Genomic DNA, 13592 nt, shown 5'->3' with positions numbered 1-13592 from the left:
TATCCCATCTGCGATGTTCCTGACCACAATCATGATAGAATTTGTTATCACATCCCATGCCCAAACATGAGTATAACTTATACATACTTATGAAAATGATTGTCAAATGAAATCTCAAACTGTACTGGTGTACTTCATTTCATTTACACAATAAACAGGACAGACTTACTGATCGATCCTTAGAACAGGCAGTTGCAGTAACTCCTCGAGCCTTTGGTTGTTGAACTCCGGCCGTGCCTCCTGTAGTTTCTTGAAACGTCTGAAGGCCTTGTTTTTCTTTAGCTGGATCTACAGTGACACACAAGACAAACACATTGTGCTTTGCAAAGTGATTTTTTTTTGTGAGATATGAGACAGGCTTTCCTGGGATGCGAATAAATGTGTAATAAAACCTCTGATTAGCATATGATAGCATATGAAAATTAACCAAAGCAAGATTTAAAACGAAAGAGACACGGTGGCTTTCTTTCCTGACTGGAAACTGAAATTTTTCCTTTGGCGTTTTCAGCGATCTGTCATGTTACTGCCAGAAATGTGTGTTCCCTCTCCTGCACCAAAGTCCATATAGAAAATACACATTTTTTTTACATCATGGCCCACAGGATTTGTTAATTCACTTCTGCCTTCATCTGTAAGATTAAATTATTTATTTTGTGACATCTGTTTTTGAAAATGTTTTACAAAAGTGACAAATTTACCAAACAAGGCAGTGGTACATAAGCAGCTCCTTTGTTCCTGTCAAGCTAAAAACATGGGTTTTCTCTTATTGGTGTGGGAGAGTGAGCAGTTTACAAACATCAGTTTCCAGTCAGGAAAGGATGTCTAACATTAAGGTAAAGTGATGAACATATTCTTAAGATAATGTAGACTTAAATAGCTGTAGATTTTAGAGGTAAATTAATTAACCATTATGCCTTAATAAAAGGACCCTGGTGATTTTTTACCCTGGGACTCCATTTAAGTCACATTAGGTGACTCATTTTGCTTACATCTCCTTAACTTAGCGTGTGGCATGTTCATAGGACACAGAGGTGTGATAACAGGTGTGAGATAGTGAGTTCCTACCCCGAGCACTTTGCTGGCATTATAGATGTTGTCCACATATGTGCTGTAGTGCTGCAGATGTGGACAGAACTGGTCAAAACCCCGGCCAAAGTAGCCATTCTCCAAATGGACTAAAAGGGATCTGCAAAGATCAGACAAAACAGTAAAGGCAATAAATCTATGCATATACACTATAGAAGATATCAAATATTAAGGCTATACAGACTATATATACCAGACTATATACATGAAAGCACTATTCGGACAGGATTGGTTTTACAAAATAAGCAGGGAGGAAACGTTGCATTCAATTTCGGTTTTGGGAGAACATGCATAACCACACCATTAGGGAAGAGATTTATTTACCTAAAGCAATCAGAAGGCCCAATGCCTCTGAAAAGTGCTTTCAACCTATTTTGGTTGGAAATGGTGTTCGTTGAATGCTGAAAACACCGGGGGTTTTCCATTTTTTGTATTACCTGGGGTATTACCAAGGTAAAAGTTGCCACAATGCTGTAGTGATTACTGACGTGGCACATTTGGACAGGACTAAAATCACAGAGAAGCTCTGATAAAAATTTATTTACCATGTAAAACTAATCCTGTCCGAATAGGGCTTAAGTAACCAAGGAAAAGGTATCAAGTAATGAGAACTACAGCAACAGGCTGCCACTCAAACTTCAAAGTGAAGTCTTGACGGCTTGAAAGCAGCACTTTCAATTTTGCAGAAGCTTTTCCTGATACCATGGTAACATAAATGAACTGCGTCACGTGACACCCAGCGATATATCGTCAGCTGTGTCACTCACAGGCAAACTTAGGTTAACTGCAAAACACGCTAATTCTAAACTGGCAGTCTGTCATTATGGCCATAAAGGTAAGATCTGTTTCATGTGAACTGTGTATAACCCCAGTTGTCATATGTGTATTATATTTTGCAGAATTGTGTACATTATTACTGTAGATGCTAATAAATTAATGTGCATAGACTCACTCTGAAGACAGTGCTGCTTGGTCAGAAAACCTGTAATTATAATTTTTTTTACTTTTAAGGACCAGTCTGTAGGATTTTGGCAAGTTAGAATGTATAGTGTTACTGTTGAATGAGCTCTTTAACATCTACACTGGGGGAAGGTCTTCTTTAACAGATTCACCAATGAACACAGGCTCTTCAGATGACGTTTGAGGGTTGTTGTTGTTTTGTTCGTTTTTCTTTAATATCACCTGAAGGCCACTGTACATATAATAATACCTAAAATTGGAAGTTGAAAACAAGTATGGCTGCTCCAAAAAGGTGATCGGCGCCTTTGCCACACAACAGAAGAAAGCATCATGGAAACTAGTGGTTACACAATGAGGGTAGAAATGCATGATATTATGGGCAAAGCAGTATTTAAAATGTATTATCATATCAACAAACACGCCAAGATCCTCCAATTTGACTAATAGACTGAATAAGGTGCTATTTCCTTGATTTCTATGCTAGTGCCCTTTAGAGGTATTTTTTAAGGTTTATTTATATTGTACAATGAAGACAATTTACAATCTACATCTGTTGTGACGTGCATGAAAAATATTATGTTAATTTCACGACAGAAGAGACTAAATGACATTTGCAGTTTAGTGCAGGGAAGAACCCAAGAACTCCTGATATATTGGCATATCAGAAAAACTCCAATATGGCGCATTCATAAATAAGGGCATCAGTAAGTACCTGTACAAGTACCAGTATCATTAAAATCCTAACTACGGATTAGGCAGTGCAATATGAAGTATTTGTAATGGTCTAACACTGCACAAAATCACTTGATCAGATATAATCTAGATCTAATTTTAACAGAAGCGCAGGCTTTAACCATTACAATAATGTCTGGACCGTTTGTGATATCTAGAAAATTCAAAACCTATGGAGTGGTGATTTTTCCAGGGTGTACTCCACCTTTCCCCTTATGTCAGCTGAGTTTGGCACAGCACCCTATGTGACCCTCATGTGGAGGATAAAGCAGTAGAAGACGGATTGATGGATACCAGAAAGCAGAGATATAGGGCCTTGCGCCCATATACTTCTCATTACGGTAGCCCTCAGGACTTGTGCGGAACAACAGAATAAATGCCAGATATGGAAAGTGAAAGTTATCCTTTGAAAAGGGATCAGAAAGGGACAGAAACACTCTGAATTTAATGACAATACTACAACCATAGAATCAAAATAAATCCAGGCGGCCTGACTATCATGATGGTCATAAGAGAGATACCCTCCTCCAATGCCATGTGACCAGAATTTGAGTGAGGAATGCCACACTGTAATGATGAAGAGAAACTACTAATGGGGATATCAAGCCATCCCTAATCCCAAGTGGAACCACACCCAATTTTGTCCACAGTTCTGCCTGACAATGAACTGCTGCTCTGCATGAGTAGAACGGAGGCGTTCAAACACATCTTAAAAATATCACCTTAAGCAAAGGCACACATGTTTGGAGACGGTGCAGGGGTTGAACAAAGTTCAGAGGAATTTGCTTCCCTGTAAATGGGGAAGGTTTAACAGGCGAGGCGCTGTCGTGTCATTTCAAGGCCTCTCCCCCCGTGGGTGACGTATTAACTGGGACCCAGATGGTGGCTCTGTCTTCAGGGCACCCAGGGCCACTTTGTAGTGAGAACATGCCTGCTGAACTCTGGAACAAAACAACTAGATCAAGGCAGAGGCAAAGCAATCGTTCAGCCTGTCAGGCACATTACAGTAACACGGACGCAATTGGTTGGGGGTGTTGACACTTGTGAAGGAGCTTGTTATCCAAACTTAGAGGAAGTACCCCACACACACACACACACACACACACAGTCTTACTCTAATGATGCTCCCTGAGACTTGTGTTCATACATGCTGTAAAAAGGAGCACTTTGCCGCTGAAGTTGATTTAAATAGATTTTAATGAAGTTGCGTGCCAAGGTAGCCTCTGTTCATAATCAGGAGATGCAGGAGCAGCCGGGAGAGTTCTAACGAGGGTAAAGGGCGGGAAAAACTGTGTTTCCGTCCCCGTCCCCCCCCGCCCTTCTCACTGCCAGAGGCTATTATGATAAATATGAAATCACGGATTACATTTTTATACTTTTTTTTTTCCACCCTCTCTCTCCTCAGCAGCAATTAAATTGTCTGGCCATCAGCGGCAGGAAGGAGATAACATTAGCATTCTGCACGTGTCACGTTAATCCACATCAGTTCCAAGCAGTTGCGACATCTGGGGTGGGGGGGGGGGATACTCAACCTTGACCAAACAATTCAGGGTGAGATTCTCTCATTTGGGGGAAAAACCCGGAGCAGAGGAATACTAAGTGTTATTGCACAGCATGGGCATCCAAGTGAACATGAATGACTAATTACAGAAATAAACTAATATAACCAGGAATCACAGATAGGAAACAAAAGTAGTAGAGCGGTGTGCTGCTGCTCTCAGTGAACTGCAGGGTGTGCTGATGCAGAGATTCCTGTCACTCCATGTCATTCCACAACTATTCTTATTGAGGACCCTACTCCCCTTCATATTCATCACATCACATCCTAACTGGATCCAATGACAGCTTTTTCCCGTCCATCATGTTAGATGCTTGGAATAATTGGATTACTACATCTGTTTCTGTTCCCCATAAACAAAAGAAATAGCACAGTATATCAATATATTCAAGCAGCCTTTTATTAAAGCTGGGATATACTGCTATATCTAAAAATAGCCAGGCATCAGTTTTGTTACCATCATTAAAAACACTCTGTAGGGTCTGGAGGAAAAATACCCAGTCATTTCCAGAATCTTTCCATGGAAACTTTTGTTACTTTGGAAATTCCAAATAGGAAACTTATGGACTCATGGCAATATGCCGCCAATTCCGTCTGGCTGTGACGGTCAAATGCTTCCGAAAATCAAAAATCCTTCTGGTAGCTTTTATGAGGCTTGGTCCAAGGATCATGTACGTCAAGTTTCGTGAAGATCGGACAAAATGTGTGACCTGTGAAAGTTTAGTTTCACTTTCTATTCAATCCAATATGGCGGAAGAACGACATGGGTCAGTAACACTATCTTCAATTTCCACACTACACGTTCCAGAGTTCAATCATTAAATAAGAATACTTTTGGTTTGTAAACAAAAAAGGACATTTGAGATCATCACTTTAACATTTACTCAACCCAATAACTAATCAATAAATTGACAAAATAATTGTCAGATTCATCGATTATGAAAATAATTATTAATTTCAGCCCTCCTTCACTAAATAGACATATTTGGTCACAAGAAAATGCATCAGTAGGTCCAACTGCAGCTGTCAACTGCTACAGTGAGCTTGTTGACATACGTGGAAACAACATGGACTTGTATTATTGTCAGCCTGTTTAATTCATCATTACAGGGTATTATATACCCAATATCTCATGTGTGACAGAAAGATAACAAAGTCGCACACATTCATCTACGAGAGGTAATTATCACCACTTACTATCAATTACTCTACCGTCGCACACATATCCAGTGAATATCAAATGTGAGAGTGACAGAAAGTGAAAAGAATATGGAAAAATCTATAATCAATAACAGTGGTAAATAAGTCTGCCATGTGAGCGTTTTTTTTTTTTTTTCCAGGAGCGCTTCGCCCATTATGTTTCAACCATTGATTCAGTGAGGGGGCTCATAATGAAGATGTATGAGATCAGCAGAACCATTTATTCAATACAGGGGACTGTGTAATTCATACTTCAATCTTCATTGTACCGCTCTCTACAGGAAAGCACGCCAGTCTGCACGAGATGTGGGAACCCTCACTGCTCATTATCTGTATGGAAATGGAATTTCCCAATCAGAAGTACTCCAACAACTCACACTGTAGTTTGTCACGCTGTCTCAGACTGAACAGTGTATGATTTGTCCATTAGAGAGTATTCAGAGTGCAAATCTGGTGGGTTCTTCACATCCACAGTTCACATAGTAATCTGCAATTGATTGATTTATTTCACTAATTAAAAAACAAAAACAAAAAACACAATGAAAGAGTAGGTAAGCATGTTGCCACACTATAGCTGTGCATGTAATCAATCACATAAATTGTCAGCCAATTTATTAGGCACACAACGCAACTATTAAAGAGGCACCATTAACACCTCTGTATTAGGTGTCTCTAGGTGAACTAATACCTAATAAAATGACTAAGGCCCTGTCCCAATACCTCCCCTTACCCTACATTTTTCCCCTAACCCTGCATTTTGTGTGTTCAAGTGTAGGCTGGAGCAAGGGGAAATGTGATTTTGCCCCTCAAAATGTAGTGAGCTCTGATGCGGGCTTAAAAAGAAGTGGAAGATGAAATTACCCATGATGCTTTGCGAATTCAGCGAGCCGGCTGCATGACGGGCAAACGCTCTTGAAGCACCCCCCAGCCAGCTCTGCTACATCTGGGTAGTTTTGTCAGTGTTTTGGATGTGTTTACCGGCGTTCACTTGAACACGAATACCCTGGACTTGTCAGATTTCAGTCACATTCATGATATAGTGTTTACGAGGACGGTGTTGATGGAGAAAAACAAACAGCTGATCTGCCTGCATTTTTCCTGAATGAAAATAGTAGCACGCTCCACCAATAGAATAGGTAGGTGACGTAGGTTAGCACGTTCGTTATGTTCACTACGCTAATTTGCATGTAGTGATGTCCCAATACCACTTCCCTCAACGAGGGGAATTTACGGTTGAGGGCACTCAAAACCAAGGGGAAATATTAAGGGGGAGGTATTGGGACGGAGCCTAAGTGTTAAGGGTGGAACAAAATATCAATATGGTGATTTATCATCGCCCTTCTTCGTCCAATGCAATAATCATTACACCAGGGCAAATGTCGATATCTTTATTTAACGAATTAAGCCTCTCTAAAGTAAACAGTTCCTGCCTGTTTCACCCACTGGGGGTCTCTTGGTGGCGGTGCTGCTCAAATTAAAGAGGGAAACTTCAGTGGAAGTTACCTGGCCAAAGAAGGCAGTTTACAGTGGCATAATGGTGGAGAAAACCATGTTAAGAGACGCCCCATCCACATTCAATACATAGATTTTAGGCACTTCGGGTCCTGCACGTTTAGCTTTTCATGAACATTTTGTTTTCATCAGTTAGACAGACATGTATCGCTATATGATTGTCTTGCAATATATTGATCATCACAGAATTGTCGTATCATAATATCATTGGTATTGTGAAGTACCCTGTGATTCCCACCCCTACCAAGTGTGGTCCTCTGCTGCCTCAAGGTTTGAGTTTTCCATTCAATGGTTGTCACCAAATGTGTTTTCTTTTTAGTTTCTGTCATGTTACTGTTGCAAAATGTTGCTTTTAATAACACTGCTTCAGCTTTTATTGGCATAGCCTGTTTAAATTCAAAAGACCTGCACCAGAAAACGAAGGCTTCAGTTTCACGATTACTAGTATTATAAGTGATCCAAGGTATGCCATACCCTCATAAGTTTTTCATATACCCAGGATACTTGTGAAAGTGTAGCTTAAATAAATATTAAAGCTTCCCAATATTTACTGACCCTTAAAATTAGCAATTACTTTCCATGATCACACCAGCAGTAGATTTTGAAAGCACTAATATATTTTTCCCTCATCAATTAGGCATCATCTCTCCCACCCACAACCCACCTGCTTTTAATGTGAAATATTAATTTGTAGGATCCACCCTCTTGTGGGCTTAACTGCAGCCTGGGGATATCTAGTCCACAGACTAAATTTAGGCCTTATAGTCATTAAGTGGTGCAAGTAATGAGTTATTTGAGTTATAAAATGTCAGATAATATATATATATAAAAAAAATGTCAGTCTCAATGTCTTGTTTTGTCTGTAAACCACGGACATTAATTTTAAGCAAAGTAACTGGAACATTCCCATTCATCTGGCAGAAACATATTTAATCAAAAACACAAAAAAATATTATTTATCAAAATACTTAATTAATTAATTAATTTAAAAGTTGTTTACTCAATATTCAAATAATCAGCATAAACCAAACAACCATGAAGTTGCACTGTCTATAGTGTGGATCATAAAGTGTCATAAATTAAACTTTTATCAGCTTTTACTGTGAAAGATGTTACAAGCTTCAATCCAGCCTGAGAGATGACCTGCTAATTACGTCACTTCCAGGTACCTGGCCAATCACAACACCTCTGTCTTAACATCAGTCTTCTTCAGCGAGGAGAGATTTAGAAAGTTAAAGTTTGTGTATGTAAGTAGACCTCCATAACTCACAACGTATCATGACCGACTACATACCTCAATATTAGTACAGCCTGTATGTGATGATATCCAGACTCTAAGACAATATCTTGTCTCGTGTCACGATATTGATAGACTATTGATTTATTGCCCAACCCTATAATTCAAGTTAAAAAAAATACAGCCTAGAAGCACATCAGAGGGCGAGCAGAGGGCACTGTGAGTGCAACTTGGCGTTAGATCCACTTTGAATGTGCTGTTGACCAATCAGAAAAACAATGATGTGATGTGATTTTGTTGTGAAAATGGACATAAGCTAAACGTCCAACTGAGTTAAAAATCACAACACCAAAGCATCAGAAAAGCGTTGTGTGGAAGTATTTGTGTTAGCTTAGCTGTTTGGTCCTTTCAAGCAGTGGAGGAGGTGCCACAGAAGGGCAGTGTAAAGATTGATCAACCTCACATCTCTTTGTGGGATGGAAATCCAGTGAGAATATTAAATATTGTTATCACTAACATAGAAATGATCAAAGTTTAAATCTCACCACTTGGTATAAGCTTTCAAACACCCATCTCTACCGTGAGCTCTGTTTTCCTTCTTTATTGATTCATGGATACAGTAGTTGGATGCAGTGCCTCAGCTTGCACACGACTTCAAACATCAGCTTATTATTTGTGTAACCAAACTTTCCCCGAGTCTTTCAAGTGCATTTGGAGTTTTTCGCTTTCACAGCAGGAGATCAATGGCATGTCTAGACATGCAAGTTAAGATCAGCTTCCCTCAGCTCTCACTTCCAGTTGGCCACAGATCTTCGGCAGAAGGTCAGTCAGGTAACGACATTTCATGAATTTTCAATGGTAACAATAAAGCCTCCGTCTTGCGATATCACCTGTCCAGCTGATACGCTGTAATGTATCCACCAGATATTATTGACCCTTGCTAATGGTGAAGATAAGGACTATACTTTGGTAAAATGAGAGCGTATCTTGACTACATTTTATCACAAGAGAAAACCTGGTAATCCCCCATCCTTGTACGTACCACCACCACCATCTTCCAGCAGCATAGATATTTTTTTAATTATTCACAGGGTACTTACTGGTTTATGGAGTGAATTGCTTTAATTGAACTGAAGATGTTTTCTCTAATGTCCTGCCTCAGGGTTCCTTTGGCCTTCAAGATTTCCACAAAGTACTGTGAAAAAGAAGACAGCAGAAAAAAAAGAATTAGAAAATTCCTCATCATCTGGATTCATAACGAAACTGTGCCGTCTCTAATTCAATATGCAACTGAAGAATGAGATAACAAGGTGCCTTCACTGCTGACATCTTAATAATTTCCCCAAATCCAGGAGCAGACTGCAGCAAACATATAAGACTCTGCACTTCTCACAGCAGGAAGTTAGTGGATGGTATAGCTTTATAAGACTTCATGGTACATATGAGGAACAAAGCCAAGGGGATGTCGCACCAGATGTGCTACGTCTCAAGTCAATTGTAGTGAAAATGAGATCAGCAAATTGAATGTGCATTAAGCCTAAAATTACTCGTAACTGAGGTGAACGGATGAAGGGGAACTAATGATGGTACAGCAGTGGCTGCAAAAGTTTGCTCTATATCCTCATTGAGGAAGATGACATGGATTCTACAGAGCGACTGTTACCGAATAGAGACTGCACTTCGTAACGTAGCGGTGGGACGACTGAACAATTAAAGGCAAAGCTGAGGAGTGTTGTACTGAAGTTTGTAAACTGCTCACTCCTTGCACTGAATTCAGAGAAAAATCATAATACTTTTTCAAAGAGTGAGAGTGACAATGCACTGTAAATACATTCAAATATAATATCTATTGTTTAAGATCTGTATAACATGATCTTTAAAGTTATTGCCTTTAATTTCAGATAATAGCTGCTTTAGTTCTTTGGATTTTTAATGTCAAATGAATCAGAATCAGAAACAGGTTTGAAAGTATGACCAATTTATTAATTGGTCATACTTTATATAATATATTAATTAATATTTGGACCGATTAAAATAATTGCGCGAGCTACCCCTTTGTCGCGCGCCTCACCGATCGCCGTCACAGCTTGCGAGTCGCGCGCATCTCTGACAGAGCAGTTTTACCAACGTGGCGACTTTGTCGCTAAACTTTTCAATCGGCACCTGGACAAGGGGGAGCTCGCCGATTACATGGGGGTGCAACGCCCTTAAATATTGTAAGTAGTAACTTATATTTTAATGATATCTAATCTGGTAATGCTTCATTACCTTTAAAGTATTACACAGAGACTATTAAACTGAAACTTGATTTTAAAGAAGCCTTATCTGTCAGAAAATCTGCAATTAGTAGCAATTAGAAATGTACAGTATTTTCCTTTAAGTGGAGTTATTTTTTGTACAAAAACAAAAAGAATATACCTTCTTTGATGTGTTTTTGGTATTAGTGTTCAGTATATTTTAAAACCTGTTTCTAAAGCAATGTCCACATTAATCATCTTTGATTATAACCCTTGATACAAACAAAAAAGTAAATGAAATTCAAACCACCTTTAACTAACTCCCTAATTGACTGTTTAGTAAAGTGTCTGTCTAACTGGTGATTAGCAAAGTGAAGGACTCTAGTGCTCTATATTTAACCTAATATCCAATTCCTAATCATGAGAGGGAGAATGTTGCATATTGGACAGTTTAAAAGTTATTTTTCCTGAAATTTGGTCAGATCAAATTTGGTAGTATTTGCCACACAAGACTGGAAGACGAGGAATACATAAAATTAGAGTAGAAAAAAAACCCACGTTAAAACTCATAAACCTTTTTTAATGCTATAATAAAATTTATGATACAGTTCAGCAATTTCACTAAGTGAGGGTCATCTGTGGTTGTGAAGAAGGGCACAAGAGTCTTAAAAGTATACTTTTTTTAAACACTAAAGTCGACGTATTTTGTGAAGCCTGACACTTTTGTGACATTAAACCAGCACCTCATCACTGCTACTGCACAGTACTCACAGTGGTGACCAGCTCCAGCTGTTGGCAGTACTGCTGTTCAGTCTTCACCAACTCCTTGGCAGTACGGGTGCGTTTTCTCTCCCAGCGGTCTCTCTGTTCCTGGATGGTGCTGCTGCTTGGACCACTGAGGAAACTCATGGTCACACAGTGGTGAAGAGGAGGATTAAGAGGACACTGCAGAGACACGCACATATGGAGTCAGACCAGTCGAGAATAACAGAAAAGCATAACAATAATTCCAGTAAACCTAATTAGTTTGGTTGTATTTAAATCTCCAGTATAGGGGTGGGTCAAAATATTGATTTGGTGATATATCATTGCCTTTCCTAGTGCAATACAATAATTGGGGACCAAGATTATTGCTTAAAGATCCCATTACTATACCCTTTTTCTCCAAGTTTAACTAGTTCACCTGGTGCCCTAATGAACATGTCTGTGACATGCTTCGGTCAAAATACCATAAGATGACGCACCACAGCAGTTCAATCACTCTGCCAAAACAGCCCTGTTCAGAACACTCTAGTAGTATCTCTTAAAAACTGGGAGCTCCTGGGAGCTAACAATAAGCATTTGGAAAAGTGATGATTTGCAGGCTCTAGCAGGCGCATTGCTGTCATATATAACATGTATCCACTGGACAGATAAATCCTCTGAGGCTGGAAGTTTGTGTAGAACCCTGTGCGGCACTGTGGAGCCAAGAATAGAACTTTTCACGGACTTCCAGTTTTCACTGTTTTTTTTGTTTGGTTGTTTCAGAAGAATTTAAACAAAATTGGTATTAAAAAGAGTATTGTTCAGGAATTTTACTCCATACCCAGCATGCATATTCTGCATTTTGAAGAGAAGGCTTACAAGGCAAAAAGAGCAACATGCTTTTTGATGTGTGAAAGCCACAGTAGTTCCCTGACATGCTTGGAAAAGGAAGTGAGCATAGGGATAAACAAAAAATAATCAGCAACTAGCTTGATAATTGATCAGCCCCTTTGAGTGTTTATACATATATATATATATATATGTGTGTATGTATGTATATGTATATCTAAACAAGCTCTCCGATTTTCTTGTTTTGTTGCACATAAATCAAGGAAATTAAAACGGATTTCGATTTGTAGATAAAATAAGACATTTCAGAATATCATTTAATCGAGAAAATAATTGACAGAAAGAAAAAGTTATTAGTTGGAGCACTAGTCCTCATTGACATTACCGTATAACAATATGATGTGTATATAACAGAAAGAAAGAAGGCATGCCGAGCACGAAACACCGGAAGAGACATTAAAAATAAACAGGACAAAGTCTTCGTGACGTGAAAACTGCGTGTGCCTCATTATTTCACCCATGACAAAACGTTTACGCGGCGCTTTCATTAATGTTTAATAAAGAAGTCAGTGTTTGTCAAAAAGACAGCGTCGCTCGTATCTGTAAATATGACGCGATATCAAAATAAAATGCTACAAAAATGTCAACAAACGAATGCTATTCCTTACCACGGCGCTGTTTAGTGCGAACTACAAACTGCTGTGTGATGAAATGTGTTTATTTGTAGATTGTGTATCGGGGAAATTGAAGCAATAGGCGTCTTACCTTCAGGTAACGTCTGCACTTTTTTAAGCAAGGCGCTCTTTTCAGCTTCTGCTTCCTTCTTCCGGGTTTTCGCGTAGTCGCGCACGCTGATTGGCTGCTCACTCTACGTGGAGCAGGAGCCGGAAATGCAGTTATTGTTTTCTTCCTCTTCTTTTGTTTTATGTTTATTGAAAAACAAACTGGGACTAAGGGTTGATTGAATAAATCAAAATAAATAAGTAAAGATGTACACAAATGGAGAGAAAAGTTATTATTAGAAAAAAACTACAAATAATATATAATAAATTAATTAAAAAATATATATAATAATGAATAATGCTACTAACATAATTTAGCTGCAAGCTCATCTTCATTAAAGTGGGGTGAATGGAGCTAAAATGGTCAAAAATAATTGTACATTTTATTTTACTTTATTATATAAAATGTATCAGACTTGAAATGGAAAAACAGTAACCCTAAGTAACCCTTTTCACTTGTTGGTATTCTTACCTGTTTCTTATACTTTTTACATGAATTTCAGTATCATATAAACATTAATAATTACCACATATTTATATCAAATACAGACTGGGATACTGATATCGACTATGATAATTCACAAATATTAGAACTCTATCCATGCTTATTTAATTATATCATGACAAATACATGGAATTATTTGTCATGATAAAATGACAAAAAAAGGTAAGGTAAGGAAGGTAATTAGCCTTTA

The 13592-nt window shown here is 38.6% G+C and overlaps 1 protein-coding gene across 1 annotated transcript in view; it reads right to left on the bottom strand.

Annotated features, from left to right (window-relative positions):
• Nucleotides 1-11431, bottom strand: part of arhgef39 (Rho guanine nucleotide exchange factor (GEF) 39) — a gene marked incomplete at both ends in the record, with an annotated part of 54298 nt that extends 42867 nt beyond the window's left edge. Inside the window, 4 exons of the mRNA XM_083907058.1 lie at nucleotides 170-288; nucleotides 1066-1186; nucleotides 9386-9480; nucleotides 11294-11431. Coding sequence (XP_083763184.1) covers nucleotides 170-288; nucleotides 1066-1186; nucleotides 9386-9480; nucleotides 11294-11431 — 473 coding nt within the window. The remainder of the gene's footprint in view (nucleotides 1-169; nucleotides 289-1065; nucleotides 1187-9385; nucleotides 9481-11293) is intronic.
• Nucleotides 11432-13592: the final 2161 nt, after the last annotated feature.

The sequence above is a fragment of the Microchirus variegatus genome, assembly GCF_963457635.1.
Source record: "Microchirus variegatus genome assembly, chromosome: 20".
Classification (NCBI taxonomy): domain Eukaryota; kingdom Metazoa; phylum Chordata; class Actinopteri; order Pleuronectiformes; family Soleidae; genus Microchirus; species Microchirus variegatus.
The sequence above is the reverse complement of the archived record's forward strand: the minus strand, read 5'-3'. Positions and strand labels throughout refer to the sequence as shown.